The 14360-nt window shown below is 41.0% G+C and overlaps 1 protein-coding gene across 2 annotated transcripts in view; it reads left to right on the top strand.

Annotated features, from left to right (window-relative positions):
• The window catches only part of KIF6 (kinesin family member 6), a 444670-nt gene that overhangs the window by 138357 nt on the left and 291953 nt on the right, over positions 1-14360 (top strand). For both annotated transcript variants that reach the window (XM_046006623.1, XM_046006622.1), the window contains 2 exons: positions 9072-9215; positions 10142-10228. In XM_046006623.1, the coding sequence (XP_045862579.1) occupies positions 9072-9215; positions 10142-10228 (231 nt within the window). The remainder of the gene's footprint in view (positions 1-9071; positions 9216-10141; positions 10229-14360) is intronic.

The raw sequence follows: 14360 nt of genomic DNA, 5'->3' as shown, positions 1-14360 counted from the left end.
TTGTCACTACCTTGTAGCTATTGTGAACAATGCTGCTGTGAACATTGGTGTAGCTACTAGCATTTTGTCTGGACCATTTCATTTAAACTTTGCAACAGCCCTACTCTGTGGGTATTAGTTATTCCCATTTAATATATTTTAAAACTTGGGTCTTCCTGAGACCTTCCTGAGGTTACCAGTTAATGGCGAGATGAGGATTTGAATCCTGAGTTGCTTGGCTCCAAAGCCCATGTTTTCTCTCACTATACCTTATTGTTTTTGTTATAAAATTTGTAATGGGTGTGAATATAGGTTATAAATGGCCTCCCGTGGCCTGTCTTTTCAGGCTAGTAGATTAGTTGTGGGAACATAATTTAGAGATGACTGATAGCTTTTTAGCTTCTGGTGACTTCATCTAGCTGGTGATTGTGATTCTATAAAGGTTCTCTTTACTTTAGCTTCCCCTTCCAGCCCCTACCCCAAGTTTACTGCAGTCCACCCTAGTGTATGCTCTATTTTTGATTTCTGAATTTATTTCCCAAGTGCAAAGAAAGCTCATCTGAATTTAGCTAAATAAATTTTCCAGAAAAAAAAAATCCTCACCCCTAAAATGAGCATATTGAATTAGATGATTTCTCAAGTTCTTTCAGCTCCATGAGTAAAGTGCTGTGAGTTGAATGTTAAAGATGGCAACTACTTCCAAATTCTAAGGGGAAAAAAAAGAGAAACATGATCAAAAACTGGAGTAGAGAAGTACAGAGTATATTGGCAAGGCAGAAGGACTTGCTAATGAGTGTTGGAGGCTAAAAGATTTGAAAAAACAAACAGAACTCCCCCCTCTTTTCTTTTACTGCCTAATGAACCCTTTTGAGACTGATATTGTCCTGATGTTAAATGCTTCTAATGGTCAAGTTGGCTGAGAAAGCAGATTGAGAGAAACCTAAGGGAGCTGTATCTGAACAAGGTGCCTGCAGTTAGGCTCTGACTAAATGAACCCCAGTAAGGCAGGACCCAGAGATTAATGGCCTGCATGTGTTCAGATGATTTTAGTGTTTCTGACAAGACTCAGCCTTCCCTAGCTGTTCTTGCTCAAATATTAAGTAGTACTTTTGCTTAACAGAGCTTTTTCTTAATTGAACACTTATAAAATCCTGATATGAAAACATAATGGACTGTATTCAAAGTGCTTTATTTCACAGAAATATTCCTAGTTGTTTCTGATGGTAGCACTGTCTGCTTTAATTCCCATTATGCCCATCTGTTCATACAAAATTATATTCATTAGTTAAATCAGAATTTCCACCAATTGTTATCACTCAAGGAAAACATTCTGCCCCTAATCCTCTCCCTTCATTCTATACAACCTATGCAAGCTGCTACTTCTCATTAAAACACTTCCTCTCCCCACATCTCTTCTCTTCAAAATTCTTGTAACATCGACCTCATGTGAATAATCTTGGAGGCTCTCTGCACTTGATTTTCTATATAATGAATTTATGTATTTAACGAACATTTATAAGGAGCAGTATCATGCTGAGGACTTCGCCAGGCACTGGAGCATAGTGCTGAGCAAAGTAGAAATGGTCCTTGCACCAAAGGTCTCAGGGGCTGGTACAGGGCGATGTGCATGGAATAAATAGTCATTAAATACTTGGCTGTCATCCAGGGGAGTTGTGCAGAGAAAGGCCAACGGGTGAGGAGAGCTTATAATGGGGGACCGGACTTTGGCTGAGCAGGGCAAAAGGAATGAAAGTTCTCTCAGGGCTGATATTAAACAGAGACTCAAAGAACAAGTAGAAGAGAACCAGGCAGATCTGGGGTTAGAGCATGTCAGGCGGTGGGAACTGGGAGTCCATTAGCCCTTAGCTCTAGTCCAGGGGGCTCAGTTCAGCCATGGCCACAGCAATACTCACATGTCATTGACCTTTGGCTTTCTGAATGTCAACTATCTGTTTCATATGTACCCAATGCACAACTCTAGCTGTTAACTACTTACACTGATCTACAAGTGTCTTCCTAGAGGTTATAGCATAAGATAACAGAGAGAGAAGCGGGGGAAGATTAGCATCAGAGGGAAGAGGGACAGAAATATGGAAAACTACAGGTGTGGGCATAGATATGTGGGGTTGAGTAAATCTAGGAGTTGTGGTGAATAAGGAAATAGGTGGGTCATAGAGAAATTTTGGAATTTCACACAGAAAGAGATAAGTGAGGGAGAACCAAGAAGTACAGGGGAATAAGAGTAATAAAAAGAGGGGGCAGATACTATTAATAAAATAATAGAATTCAAGGATTTTTATACCCAGGTTTTCTTTATGCAGGACTTGATTATGTGGCTAATGAGACTGGAAGTGTAACACACTAGTTTAACTGCATTCATTCATTCATTCACTCATTCATTCAACAAACTGTAACTAAGTGTCTTTATGTCAGACATTGAGTATAAATGCGTCATTGAGAAATGGGCTATCATGTTATCCAGTGAAGGAGCAACAACGTATAAACAAATCCTTACATACGGTCAGATAAATGCTGTATTAGCAACTCAGGTAAATGTTTGTAATTAATTACATCCTCTCCATCTTAGTTTCAGTATATAGATGGAGATCTCCTAGGAAATAGTTTGGTAACCTCTCTTACACTTATGAGCCCATGTTGGTTATAGAAATTCCATGCAGAACTGGCACTGCCCTTCTGGCGATTGTTGTGGGCCTTACATCTGCTTGCAGCTTACAGCCTTTCTGAGTTGCATGCCCCTTACTGTGCTTATCAGTAAATAAATTTATGTTTGTTAGAGTATTGTTGGTTTTGGAGTTTTCCTTGTGTATGCGGTACTCTTTCCAAAAAGTCTCCTCGGAAACATTTTAAGCCACAATAACAGGGTGCATTTCGGCCCTAGAAATTAAGTGCATGGAAGAAAAGGAAGGGGACATGCATACTTGTTCTAACCATTAGCCTCACCAAGTGCTCCTGGTATGACCTTTGGTCTCTGTCAGCCCAAACATCAAGTGAGAAACCACTGGGAACAGTGTGTTTGCTCTCTGCCTTTACAGAAAGCAGAATCTGGGTTTCCTTCAACCAGTTATCCACCATAAGCAGGATTTCTTCAGAGTTTCAATTTCCACTTGGCTTCCACTGAATGTGCGTGTTGAGGAGAAAAACGAATGCTGCCAATGACAGTTGTAACCACTCCAAATCATTGTCAGTTTTCAGAGGATAATTTTCCATGTGCTTCTGCACTCTTTAAAAGAAAATCTCTTTAATTCATTAAATAGTAATCTGAGTGATTGATTTGAAGAATAGTTTCTAGGTACTTGGAGATATTAAGTATAATGTGAATTTCCATTCTTTGTTGCTTAAAGAATGTCTTCAGGAACATTTTGTTGTATTTATGTATGAAATCCCAAATGGGAGTAAACATTTTTTTAAAATCCAGATTGTATAACCATCTCCTTAGCTTGTGCCATTCAGATCATTTGGTTCTGGCCCAATTTAGAGAGCCTAAAGCAGCCCCATAAAGAATAATCCACCTTTGCCTCTTTCCCAAATACCGGCCATTTCTGGGTCACTCTGAAGATACATCTGTGTCTTCTCCAAGGGGTTTAGACTTATTCTGATACTCCCAGGCTCCTTTAGAGATGAAAAGGTGCCTTTTCAGGGCCCTCTGTTAGAGAAATGGCCCAGGACTAGCTTTATATGGCTGTAACAATTGTCCAGAGGGATCCTAAAGAACATAGCCTGGATACCCCTGCTATATGGAGTGCATTTTGTTTTACTATCCCAGAAACAATCTCTATTCATCTTTAAAACATTTCTGTGAGATAGGCAGGTATTCTAATCCTACTTTTACAGGTGAGGAAACAGAGACTAATAAACTTAAGAGATGTGTCTAAAATTGCACAAGTGGGGCAGCTAGATTCTGCCTCTAAGTCCTGGGTTCTTTCTTTTATTATGAACTGCTTTCATTTTTCCCATTTTTAAAGACCATGCTTTCCAATCCATAATCACATTTGGAATTTTAATTATTCTCTTGAACATTTTAGAACCATTTCTGGAAAGGGCATTGGAATTTCCTCTACAACATTCTCCGCAAGAGTAGCAGCCATGAGCCCATCCCAGCTCCAAGAGTAGACCTTGACTAGTCTAAACCAATTGGAGCCTTGGCTGTAGTGACTGGTTCAGAGATGGGCCTATGACCCAAGCTGATCCCTAGGGAAGTTCAGGGTATATATTTAATGATTAGAGAACTTTCTCACATCAGTTATAAATAAGGATATTTGGCAGCCATCCCATGGCCGTGAAGAGAGGCAGACTTCTACAACATAGAAGGTAGAGCAGAGATATTGGCGAAAACTAAATCCTTGGTGGTAGCACTACCTTTTGGGTTATGTGTAACCTAAAACCTTTCCTATTATAAATACATGGGCTAATAAATTTCCCTTATGATTAAATCCAGCTTGGGTTACATTTTCTGTTATTGCAACCAATAGAAAATTAACTAACCCCATTGAATTTACTATGAGCCGGAAGCTTAATAAGCATATTCTCTTTTATGTCACCTAAGTTGTCATTAAGCTGCTGAATAGAGGAGATATTAATATTGTTTCCTGGAGCAGGAAAAAAATAGTGACATTTGTTTTATGAAAGAATTTCAAAGTACTTAGAACATTGTCAGACACTTAATTATGATTCATAAGCAGTTATTCTGCCCTCTCCACACATCTATCAGACCAACCCCTCTTTCGTCTGGTTTGGTATTTGGGCCTGCCTTGATTATTAGAGGTATTTCCTTTGCCCTCTTGGCTCTGAGGGTCTGGAGTTCTGCTCAGCATCCCCTGCTACCACCTTGCCACTCAGACTTGGGTCTGCCATGTTCCCTACTTCCTTTCCAATTACACTGAAACTCAGTTCCACCAAATCTTACTCTACACTATTGACCCTTGCACTATCTTCCTAGGTGAAGCTAATTAATCTACTCATTTATTTGTTCATTTTACATAACGGTGTCGAACACATGTTGTATTCGTCAGATTTCTTTATCATAAACCAGAAGACCTACTGTAGCTGATTTAAGCAATGTAGAGTTTATTAAACATAAAGAACCTCAAGAAAAGTTAGAAAACTGGACTTAGATATTACACAGCCCAGAGCAAAGCAAACAGGAGACAGTCTAGCCACAGCACTGAACTGTTCTGCGAAATGCTACCATTATCCTCCCATGGCACCCAGGACAGTAAGTCCTGAATTCTAGAAGTTTGTTGCAGCTACCTCGAAGGAACCAGATGCCTTCACCACCACACTCTCCTATATATCTGATCTTCCTCTTCGTGGCTACCACCTCTCATCACTCACCTCCCAGCCACACACAAGGGTGTCCTTTTGATGGAGCTAGGTCTCACATAGAAAGTTGAGTTGTAAGAGAGGCTAGAAAGTGTAACTTCATAGTGAGTGAAACTAGAATGGGGGTTATCCTGAGAATGGAGTAAAAAGACAATGTAGTTTCTGTCCCATAGACTGGGGGCCAGAGACTGCTCTAGGTGGTGGGGTAGAATTGTGAATGAGAGAAACAAAGTCTCTGGCCTAATGAAGCTGAAAGCCAAGAGAGGAAGCAAATTAAAAAAAAAAAGGTAAATAAGTGAATAGAATTTCAAATGGTGATAAGAACAGGAAGAAAAATGAAATAGATTAAAATCCTGGAGATAGGTGGATTACATTTGACAAGGTGCTTAGTGAAAGCCCTTGTGAGGAGACAAGATTTGAGCAAAGATTTAAATGATGCAAAAAATGGGCAGAAGATATGAACAGACACTTTTCCAATTAAGACATACAAATGGCTATCAGACACATGAAAAAATGTTCATCATCAGGGAGATGCAAATTAAAACCACATTGAGATACCACCTTACACCAGTTAGAATGGCCAAAATTAGCAAGACAGGAAACAACATGTGTTGGAGAGGATGTGGGGAAAGGGGAACCCTCTTACACTGTTGGTGGGAATGCAAGTTGGTGCAGCCATTTTGGAGAACAGTGTGGAGATTCCTCAAGAAATTAAGAATAGAGCTTCCCTATGACCCTGCAATTGCACTACTGGGTATTTACCCCCAAAGATACAGATGTAGTGAAAAGAAGGGCCATCTGTACCCCAATGTTTATAGCAGCAATGGCCACGGTCGCCAAACTGTGGAAAGAACCAAGATGCCCTTCAATGGATGAATGGATAAGGAAGATGTGGTCCATATACACAATGGAGTATTATGCCTCCATCAGAAAGGATGAATACCCAACTTTTGTAGCAACATGGACGGGACTGGAAGAGATTATGCTGAGTGAAATAAGTCAAGCAGAGAGAGTCAAGTATCATATGGTTTCACTTATTTGTGGAGCATAACAAATGACATGGAGGACATTGGGAGATGGAGAGGAGAGGGAAGTTGAGGGAAATTGGAGGGGGAGGTGAACCATGAGAGACTATGGACTCTGAAAAAGAACCTGAGGGTTTTGAAGGGACAGGGGATGGGAGGTTGGGGGAACGAGGTGGTGGGTAATAGGGAGGGCACGTATTGCATGGAGCACTGGGTGTTGTGCAAAAACAATAAATACTGTTACGCTGAAAAAATAAATTAATAAAAATTTTTTTAAATGATGTGAAATAGGAAGCTATATGAAAATCTGGGCAAGAACATTCTAAGTAAAAACAACAACAAATTCAAAGGTGGTGATGTGGAGACAGTCTTGTTATGGCGGAGCAACAGTGAGGCCAATGTGGGCTATGAAAGGAAAGTACAACAGAAATGAGGACAGATAGGTAGATAGGGACCAGATCATGCAGGAGCTGGGTCATTATGGTGTTTCAGGAAGCTACGGGAAGGTTGTAAGCAGGGAAGTGACTTGAAGTAACTTATATTTTATAAAGATTTCTCTGCAGAGAGTAGATCAAAGGGAGGTTGGGGTGTGGTGGGCAAAAAGAGAAACAAGGATAAGTCAAAGCCTTGTATAGTTGTCCAAGGAAGGGATGATGGAGGCTTGACCTGGAGTGGTGACAGAAGAAGTGGGAAAAGTGGTCCAATTCTGGGCATGCCATTTAGGTAAAACTAATAGAAATCACTGGTGAATTAGATGTCAGAAATGAGGGGAAATAAGGATGATGTGCAGGGTTTTGACCTGAGCCATTAGGTGGATGGTGGTGCCATCAGTAATGATGGGTAAAACCCAGAAAAGAATCAGATTTGTGTGGAAGGGGAGAGAAGGTCAAGAATAGACATTCAAGTGGAGATTTAGGGTTGCCACAGAGAGAGAAGCTCAGGGGGAAGCTGATGGTATAAATTGGGGAGATATCAGGATATATGTGTATATATGTATTTAAGGGGATTGGATGAGATTCCATAGGGAGAGAGTATAGATAAGAAAGAGAAGAGCATCAAGGACTGAGCCCTGGAGTATTCCAATGTCTATAACTTAAGAAGAAGGAAAGGAAGCATTCATTAACTAATGTTTGAGAAAAGATGAAAACCAGGGAAATGTGGTGTCCTGGTTACCAATGAATAAAGTATTTCCAAAAGGAGGCAGAGAGTACCTGTGTTGAATGCTTACTCGACTCAGAAGTCTAATAAGATGGCCATTAATACTTTGGTTATAGCAGGGGATTGCTAAAAACCTTAGCAAAAGCCATCTTAGTTTTTAGACTAGTGGGCACACAGTATGGGAATGATCCAGGTGAGAGAGAGATGCAGAAGTAAAGGGGTAATTGTAGGAGCAAGGTAAGTGAGAGGAGAAGAGGGAGAAGATGAGGGGCTGACCTTAGAAGGAGCAGTTTGGTGACACAGGAGGGGCAGAGTGTTTGGGGCATTTAATGATGGGACAGGAGATGGTTCTGGCCAGGCCACTCCCTTCTAATGGAAGGATGTGTGACCATCAGCTAAGACTAAAGGCAGGGAGGGAAGGCTGGGTGGAGGTCTGAAACAAAAGGATAAGATATGAAAGCCTCATTTCTGAGATTGGAGAAGTAATTTTTGAGAGAAATGATCAGAGGATGTTTGTTTTGTAATAAGATCTGTGGTCATGAATTTAAAGCAGGACCTGTGGTATTATGTGTTTTTGCCCCAAATAGCCTGTGAAAACTATTTTGTTTTATAAACCAAGAGGGCAGAAGAAGTTCTGATGGTGGGGATTACTCACCTGAGGGGTGGGAAGGTTAGAACAATGGTAGGTGTTAGCCGAGTTATTTTCAAGAGTCAGGGCCTCATGATACCTCTGAAGTCACATCTGTGGGTGCCTTGTTCCTGATGCTTGGAATGGACATCCTAGCACTGGGTTCATCTTCCCAGGAAAACCCTGAAGCCCTGGTGGCTCCCTTTGGGCAGCAGCCTTTCATCCAGCTAGTACCTTCCTATTAAGTGAAGAGTAAGATGAGCGAGCCTTAATTGACCCAACATAAACTTCCCCCATCCCTTAGAATGGTAGCAACCATGCAGACAGCACTTAGCTAGCTGGCTGCCTCTCAAAATTTGTGCATTTTAACTCAGTCACTCCAACTCCCTGTGAGGTAGCTGTTATCCTTTCTCTGTTTTACAGTTGAGGACACTGAGGCAGGGATGTGGAGTAACATGCCCGAGCAAGGCTAGAATTTGGACCTGGACAATGTGGTAGCAGATTCTTGGGTCTCCATCACTAACCGCTGCTGTCTCTCATAGTTCTTCTTTACTGCTCTGCCTCTTCTACCTTGAAGATGGGTCATAGAAATCAATTTTGGTAGGATTTTAAAACTCTGGCATGATTTACTCTTGAGTTTTACATGAATATTCCAATGGCCAAACAGGGTAATAATGTATCCTTTTCTATGCCAAGTTATATCATCTGTCCAAAAATTACAGTGTTCACAGTGGTATGTTTCTGTTAAGTTTACTTCCCTCCATCTTCACCATTAGTGTACCAAATCATGGTAAAATATTTATTTTGAGCCCAGGTTTTAGATGTCACCCTGCATTCAGTTATGATTTCTGTTTGAATTTTCACTGCAGTTGCATCTTAGCTGAGTGTCAGATGTGCATTTTCTGCTAATCTAATGCCATTATTTTTCGGCCACACCACAGGTGATCATTGCTCTTTCCGAAAAACACCGTGCACACATTCCCTACAGGAACTCCATGATGACCAGTGTCCTAAGGGACAGTTTGGGAGGGAACTGCATGACGACCATGATTGCAACACTCTCTTTAGAGAAAAGGAATATCGACGTACGTTGGTTCTTTCCGGAGATCTCAGTCTGAGTTTCTGTTGCCAGTTTCTGAGATGGCGCTGAGGGTCCTGGGCGGGTTTCCTTCTTTTCAGCCGGGTTGGGGTATGCTTTGAGATGTAAACACCCTGCAGAGTTCACAGCTTTGGCTGGTTTGCCAGCATTATAATTACCCCATTTGAGAATGGCCTTCACACAGTCCAGGGTGGTGGGAAGAAGGCTCAGATACAGATTTTGGGAAGCTGCTGCTGGGTTATCTTGGCTAGAGGATATGAGAGAGGAGACCCATTAGCTGCTTTTCTGTTTAGCTCTTGATTACTAAGATACCTTCATCTCTAGGACATGTCCCTAGACCTGTCACTGAGTGCAGTGCACAGGATACTTTATCAAGGCCTGGCTACTGACTGACTTTCCTGGGTTGATTTAGACTCAACTTCATGTTTTATGCATTGCAGTCCAATTCTTGGGATCCAGAATTTCTCCAGAAGAGGAAAACAAAAAGTGGCAGGATGTCTTCCAAAACGAGGCCAACCCCTAAGTGCATTTTAAGATGTCTTGCAAAGCATCTTTCTGGCTTGTTACAAATGTTTATTTTGTAGTCATTCAAGTTTGTGGGTTATAATAGTATCTGCTACAATTATGATTTCTATATGGGGCTCTGGTTTCATAGATCAGTAGTTGAAAAATACATAAGTTGCCGTGTAGGACCTCATGATCTCCCACATGTTTAGCATGGATCATTTTATTAGGCCAAAATAAAATTTTAATAAAACTGATGTTCTAGAGCAAAGCTTCCTCATTTGGAGGTACGGTCCCTCATTGTGTTTTATACACATCACTCTTTAGATGTGCTTCTTTCTTCTGTGAACAAAAATTAAGGGTTACCTTTCTAAGCCATAACATTTTAAGGAGTTACTTTGTTTATAGGAGTCGATATCTACCTGCAGATTTGCACAGCGAGTGGCACTCATAAAGAATGAAGCTGTTCTTAATGAAGAAATCGATCCCGGATTGGTAAGCAACTTTGAACTTACTAAGTTGGAAGAAAAATCAAAGTGGATTAAAGATTAGCAAAACTTGGGAGGCACATCCTCCATACCAGGCAGTGTTCTAAGTATTGGAAACATATTAATTTATTGAATTCTCACAACAAGTTTATGAGTAGATGTTATCTCCATCCCTGTTTTACAGATGACAAAACTGAGGCACAGAAACGTTAACTAACTTGCTGAGAGTCACAGCCCCCATAAGTGGCAGAGCCAGGATTTAGGTACAGACGGTCTGACGCAAGGACCTGCCAGCTTCAGTCCCATCAGTCCGCTCCTGAGATAGTGTAGTGAGTCCTGAGGATGCGTGAGACTTGGTCAGGGCCAGTTCTATTTACATGCAGGTGGTAGCCTTTCAGAAAACCTCAGTTGAAGTTTCTAGAGATAATAATAATAATAGACCATCTTCTATAAAAGCTAACAGAGGCCACCAACTTTGGCTTTGTTCTTCAATATTCCTTTGGCTATTCGAGGTCTTTTCTGGTTCCATATAAATTTTAGGATTATTTGTTCCATTTCTTTGAAAAAAAATGGATGGTATTTTGATAGGGATTGCATTAAATGTGTAGATTGCTTTAGGTAGCATAGACATTTTCACAATATTTATTCTTCCAATCCAGGAGCATGGAACATTTTTCCATTTTTTTGTGTCTTCCTCAATTTCTTTCATGAGTACTTTATAATTTTCTGTGTATAGATTCTTAGTCTCTTTGGTTAGGTTTATTCCTAGGTATCTTATAGTTTTGGGTACAATTGTAAATGGGATTGACTCCTTAATTTCTCTTTCTTCAGTCTTGTTGTTGGTGTACAGAAATGCAACTGATTTCTGTGCATTGATTTTATATCCTGACAATTCCGGACTTCAAGCTCTATTACAAAGCTGTCATCATCAAGACAGCATGGTACTGGCACAAAAACAGACACATAGATCAGTGGAACAGAATAGAGAGCCCAGAAATCGACCCTCAACTGTATGGTCAACTAATCTTCGACAAAGCAGGAAAGAATGTCCAATGGAAAAAAGACAGCCTCTTCAATAAATGGTGCTGGGAAAATTGGACAGCCACATGCAGAAAAATGAAATTGGACCACTTCCTTACACCACACACGAAAATAGATTCCAAATGGATGAAGGACCTCAATGTGAGAAAGGAATCCATCCAAATCCTTGAGGAGAATGCAGGCAGCAACCTCTTCGACCTCAGCCGTAGCAACATCTTCCTAGGAACAACGGCAAAGGCAAGGGAAGCAAGGGCAAAAATGAACTATTGGGATTTCATCAAGATCCAAAGCTTTTGCACAGCAAAGGAAACAGTTAACAAAACCAAAAGACAACTGACAGAATGGGAGAAGATATTTGCAAACGACATATCAGATAAAGGGCTAGTATCCAAAATCTATAAGGAACTTAGCAAACTCAACACCCAAAGAACAAACAATCCAATCAAGAAATGGGCAGAGGACATGAACAGACATTTCTGCAAAGAAGACATCCAGATGGCCAACAGACACATGAAAAAGTGCTCCACGTCACTCGGCATCAGGGAAATACAAATCAAAACCACAATGAGATATCACCTCACACCAGTCAGAATGGCTAAAATTAACAAGTCAGGAAATGACAGATGCTGGAGAGGATGTGGAGAAAGGGGAACCCTCCTCCACTGTTGGTGGGAATGCAAGCTGGTGCAACCACTCTGGAAAACAGCATGGAGGTTCCTCAAAATGTTGAAAATAGAACTACCCTATGACCCAGCAATTGCACTACTGGGTATTTACCCTAAAGATACAAACATAGTGATCCGAAGGGGCACGTGTACCCGAATGTTTATAGCAGCAATGTCTACAATAGCCAGACTATGGAAAGAACCTAGATGTCCATCAACAGATGAATGGATAAAGAAGAGGTGGTATATATACACAATGGAATACTATGCAGCCATCAAAAGAAATGAAATCTTGCCATTTGTGACGACGTGGATGGAACTAGAGCGTATCATGCTTAGTGAAATAAGTCAATCGGAGAAAGACAACTATCATATGATCTCCCTGATATGAGGACATGGAGAAGCAACATGGGGGGGTAGGGGGATAGGAGAAGAATAAATGAAACAAGATGGGATTGGGAGGGAGACAAACCATAAATGACTCTTAATCTCACAAAACAAACTGGGGGTTGCTGGGGGGAGGTGGGATTGGGAGAGGGGGAGCGGGCTATGGACATTGGGGAGGGGAGGCGAACCATAAGAGACTATGGACTCTGAAAAACAACCTGAGGGTTTTGAAGGGTCAGGGGTGGGAGGTTGGGGCAACCTGAGGGTTTTGAAGGGTCAAGGGTGGGAGGTTGGGGGAACAGGTGGTGGGTAATGGAGAGGGCACATTTTGCATGGAGCACTGGGTGTTGTGCAAAAAGAATGAATACTGTTACGCTGAAAAAATAAATAAAATGGAAAAAAAAAAAACTAACAGAGGAAAACGAAGTTCTAATGGTTTTTAAGTAAAACCGTATTTTGTAAAACTGCCCTGCTGCTTATTTTAGAGATTAGAAAAAACTAATCAGTGGGGTCCTTGGGTGGCTCTGTCTGTTAAGCATCCAACTCTTGATTTTGGCTCAGGTCATGATCTCAGGGTTGCGGGATTGAGTCCTACGTTGGGCTCCATGCTCAATGAGGAGTATGCTTGAGATTCTCTGTCTCCCTCTCCCTCCGCCCCTCCTCCTGCTCCCTCACTTTCTATCTCCCTCAAAATGAATAAACAAATCTTTAAAAAACTTAATCATTAGTTGGGTCCATGGAAAAATAGCTAAACTTCTAGTTCTATAACAATGAATCCTGCTTTATCAGAGTGCTTATTTACTTATTTATTTGTTATTTTTATTTTTTTATTTATTCATTTGAGAGAGGTACGGAGAGAGATAGAGCACAAGCAGGGGGAGAGCCAGAGGGAGAGGGAGAAGCAGACTCCCCGCTGAGCTGGGAGCCCAATGTGGGGCTCGATCCCAGGAGCTGGGGATCACGACCTAAGCCAAAGGCAGATGCTTAACTATCTGAGCCACCCAGGCACTCCTATCAGAGTGCTTTTTTAAAGCAAAAATATTTGCAAGTTCCATGACTCAGATCCTCATTTTAAATGCAGATGTTTTTTCTCTATTTTGTTAGTCTTCTCTAAATGAAATACAACATTAAATCAACTTATGCCAACATTGAAAATGTAGAAATAAAATATTTTAATTTTATACATTCCCAAATTAAGATTATATTACTTTCCAGATCACTCAATTTTTTAAAATTTTCTCTAGAACTTAAGGATGTGAAATCTCACCAACAGTGCTTCATTTATAAATTCCTCGAATTCCAAAATAATAATAATAATAATAACCTTCTAAATAATAACCTTCTGTTACCCATATTAATTATTTCCTTCTGATTGTTTGCCCTGTCTCCCTGAAATCATTGTGCTGAAGTATAGATACAAAGGAGGTTAAAAGAATAGTGGGGTTATTGGGCACCTGGGTGGCTCAGTGGGTTAAGCCGCTGCCTTCGGCTCAGGTCATGATCTCAGGGTCCTGGGATTGAGCCCCACATCGGGATCTCTGCTTAGCAGGGAGCCTGCTTCCCTTTCTCTCTCTCTGCCTGCCTCTCTGCCTGCTTGTGATTTCTGTCTGTCAAATAAATAAATAAATAAATAAATAAATAAATCTTAAAAAAAAAAAAAAAAGAATAGTGGGGTTATTTGTTTTACCCCACTTGTCTCAAGAGCTTGAGCTGCCCCGATGGAAATCGCTTCTGGAGAAACCAAGTGGGTGAGGCAGGGTCTCTTTCCAGCACAGACCCTGCTCAGACACCTGCAACACACAGTACCCCCACTGGAAGAAGGAGTTGGAATTCGAAGGCATGAGTCAAGTGGAAGGAAACACATAGGACGAATTCTTCTGCCATCCCCACCCCCCCAGCAAGCAACCCTGTTGCATCACACAGCAGCCTGAGAAAGACAGCCATGAGTCATTAGCCTGAAGACAAAAATTAGAGTGTAATTGAAGGAAAATGAATATATTAAATGCTGGAGGGGTTTTTTTCTTTAAATTTGGCTGGAGAGACTTT

The sequence above is a fragment of the Meles meles genome, chromosome 5 (assembly GCF_922984935.1).
Source record: "Meles meles chromosome 5, mMelMel3.1 paternal haplotype, whole genome shotgun sequence".
NCBI lineage: Eukaryota > Metazoa > Chordata > Mammalia > Carnivora > Mustelidae > Meles > Meles meles.
The sequence above is the reverse complement of the archived record's forward strand: the minus strand, read 5'-3'. Positions and strand labels throughout refer to the sequence as shown.